The 7,834-nt window shown below is 35.2% G+C and overlaps 1 protein-coding gene and 1 pseudogene across 1 annotated transcript; both read left to right on the forward strand.

Annotated features, from left to right (window-relative positions):
* The first annotated feature begins 538 nt into the window (after positions 1–538).
* On the forward strand, positions 539–1,787 carry LOC127167576 (GTPase IMAP family member 7-like; annotated as a pseudogene).
* A 2,132-nt stretch (positions 1,788–3,919) lies between these two features.
* On the forward strand, positions 3,920–6,943 carry LOC127168666 (GTPase IMAP family member 7-like). The gene is made up of 3 exons (XM_051115687.1): positions 3,920–4,010; positions 5,338–5,372; positions 5,461–6,943. The coding sequence occupies exons 2-3, from the start codon at positions 5,366–5,368 to the stop codon at positions 6,558–6,560; spliced, it is 1,107 nt and encodes a 368-aa protein (XP_050971644.1). The 5' UTR covers positions 3,920–4,010; positions 5,338–5,365; the 3' UTR covers positions 6,561–6,943.
* Positions 6,944–7,834: the final 891 nt, after the last annotated feature.

Raw genomic sequence — 7,834 nt, forward strand, 5'->3', positions numbered from 1 at the left:
CTTGTAACTATAATCTAATTACTATTTTGAAAATTGTAAGGTGTTAAATTACTCTGTTTCTAAAAAAAAAAAAAAAAGAATAAAGTTACAGTAACTGCCCAACACTGGTTGGATTAACTTAATTTACTTTAAGTAAACTGAATAAGCATCCAATGTTATTTTTGGCCTACTTAATTGAAACATGTTCTTTCAAAAGGAAAATTTTGAGTTGAACCAGAACACAACTGTTTCAAGTCAGTTTTTTTTTGAGTGTATTTAGGGATAAAAATGAACTGAGTGGTAAAGACTGTTGAAGACAATGATGCAAATCTATTGGTGGTTGGGGAAACATAAAAAAATATTGTTATCCCATATGAAAAAGTGCCCAAAATCATGAATAACCAGCATATTATTTACCTTACAGAGACTGACGTTATCAACAGACAGGATTATGGAACGTAAGTTATTATTGTGGTACAATGTCACTTAAATGTACACACATTAATGAAAACTCTCAGTATAATTTTGCATATTAATTAATTAATTAATTAATTCATGAATGTCGGCAGAGACAAAGATCATCCTTATTGGGAAAACAGGAGATGGCAAAAGCAGTACAGGGAATAATACAATTCTCGGGGAACAAGCATTTACCCCTAAAGCTTCAGCTAACACTGTTACAACTAAATCTGTAGTAAAGGATGGGATGGTCGATGGAAGAAAGATCAGAGTGATTGACACACCTGGATTCTTTGACACAGATCGTAATGATACGGAGATAAAATCTGAAATCGTGAAAGCTCTGATTGAATGTTCTCCAGGCATTGATGCCTTTGTTCTGGTCCTAAAGGTCGGAAGATACACAAGACATGAAAACGAGGTGTTTCATCAATTTCTCAACACAGTGAAAGAAGACGCTTTAAAACACACAGTGATCTTGTTCACATTTGGTGAGCAACTAGAAGGCCAAACCATTAAAGAATTTGTGAAGGCCAACTCACAACTACAGGAGCTAGTTGATAAATGTGGAGGTCGCTGTCATGTCATTGACAACAAATACTGGAATAACTGTGTGCAGGTTAAAAATCTGATGGAGACCATCGACAAGATGGTGAAAGACAATGGCTGTTACAGCAATGAGCTGCTTCAGATGGTGGAGAAAGAGATTAGAGAGGAGATGAAGATAAATAAGGACAACTTGCCTCAAGAACAGAAACAAGAAAAAGCAAAAAAAAACTGTTCATAAAAAAATAATGGAGCAAGTTGCAGGAGCAGCAACAGGAGTGCTGATTGGTGCTCTTCTGGGCGTAGGTGTTGCATTAGCTTCAGTTGTGACTGTATTACAACAATTGTGTCCTTTAAAGGAACTGATGAAAGCCAAGGTAGCAGTGGAAACCGGAGTAGTGGCTGGAGGTGCCGGAGCAGCAGCAGGAGCAGCGGCTGGAGGTGCCGGAGCAGCAGTGGGAGCAGCGGCTGGAGGTGCTGGAGCAGCAGGAGCAGCGGCTGGAGGTGCCGGAGCAGCAGTGGGAGCAGCAGGAGCAGTGGAAACCAGAGCAGTGGCTGGAGGTGCCGGAGCAGCAGCGGGTGTAGGTGTTAGTGCAAGTACGATCGTTGCATGTGTTCTCGGAGCTGCAGCTCTTGCAGGAGCTGTTGGAGGAGGAATCACTGGATGGAAAGCGGCAGCAGATGCTGATTCAGTGAGTGATGCCATTAGGAAGGCAGCAACCACTAACTATGAGAATGCAAAAACTGTAGTTGAGAAAACACAAGAACTTTTTGCACTTGCTTCGATTCAAAAAAAAAAATAAATACATTTTGACGAGAGTAGTTCCCTTTCGAGGAACTCGAACTGCGTCCTCTAGAGGTCACTAATGGGGAACGTCTCCTACGTGACCCGTGTCTGAAGCTATATACAAAAACTACAAGGTACTGGCCGGCGACATCCTATGACGTCACTGCCGGCACGACTCCATAGTACAAAAGGGTGCCGGTCGAACACAACGTCCTCTTCTTCGTCTTCAGCGACTGTTCTGTTTGAAGCCTGCAAAGTCTATGGGTAAGCGATTTATATTGTTTGCCTTGGCCACTACTAGCAAGACGTTTGTCTTTTCTTCCTCAAGTTAACAGAGATACTAATATGTGTGAAATTGTCTCTAATATATGTGTGAAAGTGTATATAAATATTGCTGTGTAGCAGAGGATTTTAAAAATGTTGTAAAATAATGTGCCTTAAAATGATACTCTGTATACAGTGAGCCAATTGTTTTTTCTATATTTCATATGTGCCTCAGGGCAACCATACATTTGTGTTGTGTTTTGATTTATTTTTATATATTCTTTATTCATTTGTAATCATTAGTCATTTAATCATTTTATTATTCCATTTAATCATATAATCATTTATAATAATCATTATAGTCATTTATATATTCATTTTATTGATTCATTAATTGATTAGTCATTTATATTATATTATAGTTGTTTTTTATATATTTTTTCCATTGTTGTTTAGTCTTATAACTGTGTGGTTTCAGGGGCTGTTTGTCTTCATGAATAAGAGATACAAGGTCTGAGCATTGAGACATATGCAACTGAGACTATTTAATAAACTCTGCTTCTGTTTACCATCATACTTCGTCTCCTGCTTCTGCACTTTACTTTCATTGGCTTTTTCCTCAGCCAACTTCTTGGCTGATAGAAGACTCTTAATAGTGTTCTGGGTATTTTGGGTACCAGACAAGACCCCCTGTTAACAGGGTTTGGGTATTAGACTACTCTGCTGATGAGTTGTTCTGATACTGGACAAACTGATATTTTCTGACAGGATCTGGCGTCCGGGGCTGGATCTTAATTGTCTAGGCATGAAGACAGTGATCCAACACCATGCATCATTTTCATGAAAATGTGTTATCAGTTCAAAATCTGAAAAGAAATTCTACCATTTTTGTGATTGCCACTAACATTTCAGAATGACAGAATTAATTGTCTTTACATTTTATTTGACAAATATTTTCCAATACTACAAAAAAGATATATAGGATATTATTTTATTTGTTAGATATTATATTATTTGGCTTTTATTTATTTTGTTAATGTATATGTATGTGATAGTATAAAGTAGTATAAACCTGGTAGTACAAAGGCTTGTTGATTAAGTTTTAACTGTCTGAGGAAGAGCCTGCATGATGCTTGAAAAGTCACATGTATCATGAGCTTTGGTGTGCCATTTTTTCTGTTCTGTTTTCTTTACTTTGCATGTTTAATCTTGTGTTTTGTGCTGCATCGTAAGTATAGGTAAAGAAATGACTCATTTCAAGGTCTTCAGTGTCACAGAATGATGTTGTGAAGGAGGAATTTTCAATTATTTTCACTTAAATACAACCATTCTTGATTTTATGCTGATCAGACAAAATGTGACTAAATGAGAATGTTGTAATAAACTGCTATATTTTCTTACTTCACTTCGTCTTCTGCTTCGTGCTTTTGCCCTGACAAGATTTTCGCTGTTTGTACATAAGAATTAAGAGTCAAAATCAATTTTCTGAGAGAGAGGTCAAACAAGACATATTGCAATGTGACATGTTATGAGACTTTTTAAGTACTTATTGGTCAATCATATAACAGCCCTGATGTCACTATACTGCTTTCACAGCTTTATGACTTTCAAAGTCACCATTTGCAGATAGAAGAAACAGAAAAGCATACAAAATCAGTATTTAATGGCCAACATGCAGATTAGTGGAAAGGCAGTCAGTTTATTATATGATGATGATGATGATGATGATGAAAATATGCATACTAACACATCTCCTTCACTGACTTTATTTAATTATTTACACATTTTCAGTTTATGTTGGTGACTGTATGTTGGGTGTGTTTATAGTTTAGAAAATTATTAACTTGATACTAAAAGTTCCTGTCCAATAGGCCTATATAAGAAGAAAATGAAACTACTGTAGATCTTGGTTTGGCCATCCATCAGCATCTCCACTTTCTGTTTTTGATTCTTTTGGCGGAATAAAGAAAAGAAGGTAAAACTTTTACTTTGCATTTACAGATTTTAGGGCACTTACAGTTTTATCAGGGCAGATTACATTGTCCAGACATTTAGACATTTACATATTTACACAGAGCTAGTAACTGATTACATGTAATCTGGATTATGTAATCAGATTCCATCAGATTAAGTACTTGTAATAAGAGTAAATTACATTTTTAAAATACTTATACCCTTATGAAAAAAGTTTATTCAAGTGTGCTATTATAATACTTCTTTTAAACTAAAAAACAGGTACTTTCAGTCTACTTTTTAAGTACTTCTCAGAAATGTGCTTATCAAATGTACTTATCAAAAATATACTTAAAATGACATTTAAGTATACTTGACTTATACTTAGAAAAAGTCTAAAGATATTTAAGATACTTGTGCTTTGAGAATTCATGTTTTCATTATTATACAGTAGGGGGTGCTATTACACATTTTCTGTACATAATTTCCGAAGTGAAGAAAATAGTCTACTGCTTATATACACTCAGAAAGACCAGATTTGTGAACATTCATACATAAACTAGTCATTAGTCAAGTGGCTTTTGACCAATGGATTTACAAAAATCATTTCAGGTTTAAGAAGTGTTTCAACATTGCATCAACTATTGATGAACACATTCATTTTTTATTTGAAATACCACTCAGTAGTTTATTTAACCATGTGTTATTATGTATTATTGAAAGGCTTTTGTGTTTTGTGTGATTTAATTACTTGTTAGCCCTAACTCACAAACCCCCTGCAGTTCCTTTACGAGCCCCAGTTTGTGAAACCTTGATGTAATATAATGTTTAATGCACTTTACGTTGTTAATTACAACGAAAGGAATATATTTTTTCACTCTTTGTATTTTTACATCATTATGGAACAAGATTATTATTTTTAAAGCAATGAGAAACGAGTTAGGTCAAAAGTAATCTAAAAGTAATTATATTACTTAAAATGGATTAATTACCTAATGGATTACATTACTAACTAAAATTTTTTGTCATGTAATTTGAAATCTTTAACAGTTTACTATTTGTAAGTAATCTACCCAGCTCTGTGTATACACTGGATTTAGAAAACCCTCTCAGACTACTGAAAAGAGCAAGGTTTATCTGTAAAAAGATTGATGACATTTTATGACATCTGAATAGCTGCCAAATGTAGCTCTGCTTTATTTTGTGCTGCATGTGTGTGCATACATACATTTAAATATACTCAGACATTATAATAAATTGGTGTTTGGTAAAATGTCATACATTTTATCTATGAATGTTTCTAGAAATAAAGAGGAGATTTAAGAATAACCTTCATATTTACCTTACAGACACTGACGTCATCAACAGACAAGGATCATGGGTTGTAAGCCATTTCTCTTTTCTTTCAATAACTATTCAAAAAGGCTTATATTGCACAGCCCACATTTTGTTTGTGTCTTGGTTTCCCATAGCCTGTGCATCTATGCCAAAGAGAAGAATTGTGCTTTTGGGAAGGAAAGGATATGGCAAAAGCAGCGCTGGGAACACAATTCTTGGAGAAAAAGTATTCACCCCTAGAGCTTCGGATAATTCAGTAAAAGCTCAATGTGCAAGAAGAGAGAAGAGGCGATATGGACGCAAGATCACAGTTATTGAAACACCTGGATTCTTTGACACAGATAATGATGATAAGGAGATGAAATCGGAGATAATCAAAGCTCTGGTTGAATGCGCTCCAGAAGTTGATGCCTTTGTGATTGTTCTGAAGGTCGGAGAGTACACAAGCCAAGAAATGAAGGTGCTACAGCGACATCTGAACAAAATAAACAAGGATGTGTTTGACCATACAGTGATCTTATTCACTTTTGGTAAGCAACTAAAAGGCAAGACCATTAAAGAATTTCTTAAGGCCAATTCACAGCTACAGGAGCTGGTTGATAAATGTGGAGGTCGCTGTCACGTTATTGACAACAAATCCTGGAAAAAACGTAAATGGGGGAACAAGAGCAACAGTGCTCAGGTGAAAAATCTGCTGGAGACCATTGACAAGATGAGAAATAAGAATGGCTGCTTCACCAATGAGCTTTTTCGAAAGATAGAAGAACAAATTCAAGAGCAGATTGGAAAAATGGATGGGGAAAATTTGCCTCAAGATGAGAAACGAAAAAAAGCTAAGAAAAATGTTCAGAACAAAATGCTGGAGCAAGCTGCAAAAGCGACAGCAGAAACACTGACTGGTGCTCTTCTGGGCGCAGGTGTAAGTTTAATTATGACTTACTTGCAAACAATCTTCCCTATAAGAGCATTGCTAAATGTAGCAGCAGCTGTAGGTAGACCAAGAGAAGCAGAGGCAGGAGAATCAGCGGCAGCTGAAACGGGAGAAAAAGCAATAGCAGCAGCAGTTAAAGCAGCAGGAGAAGCAGGTGCAGGTGTTGCTGCAGGTGTTCTTGGATTTGCAGGAGAAATGTGTGATGCGATGAACAATGTAAGAGCTGTGGCTGGGAACATACAACAATTTGTTGCTAATGTTTTTAATAATAACACAACACAACCAGAAGAAAATAAAAGGTAATTGTAAATATATTCAGTGACATGTTTAGAACAATCAGCTGTGTTAATGATTAGACACATTAGCAGCTGTTTTTTGGGGCAAAAAGTACTATTCTGAATAATTTAAATGTGTTTAATCTTGTGTTAAATCATGAAACATTTGTTTAATTCTTTATTCTAAGCTTGCTATTATTTTTTGTGATCACAAGTAGAAAGTTTTACATACAGTTTTGCTTGACATTATATGAGCTGTTTTCTCATTTGTTTAAAGAATTTCTAAATAATTTTTTGTAATGCACACTTGAATATGTGTTAATACATATGCAGTTATATAGTTGAATACAGTTTCTTGAAAAGGATTTCTACATTTAGCATGTAGATATGAGCTAGAAACAAAGTAGTGCAGATTCTAAACAATGTATATGATAAATAAGAATAAAATGCCTTTAAAACAATTATTTGTATATTATGGAAGTTTGCACCAATGACAACAGCATTTTATAAACAAACTCACACACTTGTTTATTTTTTTAGGACTTGGAATGTCAATTTCAACAATTTTAAACTTTAAACAGCTGCAATTTAAATGATTAAATGTGAGAACAGCATGTTTTAAAATCAATCACCAAATAGCCCACATTTATGCCAACTTGCCAAGTGATAGTTTTGATCTACTGATGATGAATGATAAATATTTTTAAATTTTGCCCTCTCACGCAACTCCTAATCACACGGATTCGTATCAAAATGGATGAAAATACAGAGCGAAGGTAAATGTACCCGTTTCGCCAAACAAAAAAACAAGTCCACAGTTATGAAATAGAAACTGATTCTATTGCAAATAAACTGAGAGAAAGAGAGAAAAAAAAATAAACAGGCTTGTTCAATCACAACAAACAGCATTATTTTGCACTTTTCAGTGTAGCTAGAGTCTACAGTTATTTATTATTATTATTTTTTTTTAGAAATGTACAAAAGCTTGAGCGAAAGGGTAACACTTATGGAAGAGGTTGAAAGTTGTGATATTTTTAGCAGATCAGATGGAGGCTGACAGCTCATTCCACCCTTGAACCAATTGCTGTCATTGTTTTACAACTTTCGTTATTGTGATTACAGGTTGTGCTTATCCGAACTCCTCCCTGAAGAATGATTGTAAAAGTTTTGTCCCAGTAGGCCCATGTATATAAAAAGAAAGTGAAAGTTAGTGTGGCTGCCCATCAATGACCTCTGCATTTTGATAAGCAAAGTACTTTGATTGCTGGAATGTGCAAAATGACTGCATCTCTCTCTCATAGT

This window comes from Labeo rohita, chromosome 7 (genome assembly GCF_022985175.1).
Source record: "Labeo rohita strain BAU-BD-2019 chromosome 7, IGBB_LRoh.1.0, whole genome shotgun sequence".
NCBI classification, from domain to species: Eukaryota; Metazoa; Chordata; class Actinopteri; order Cypriniformes; family Cyprinidae; genus Labeo; species Labeo rohita.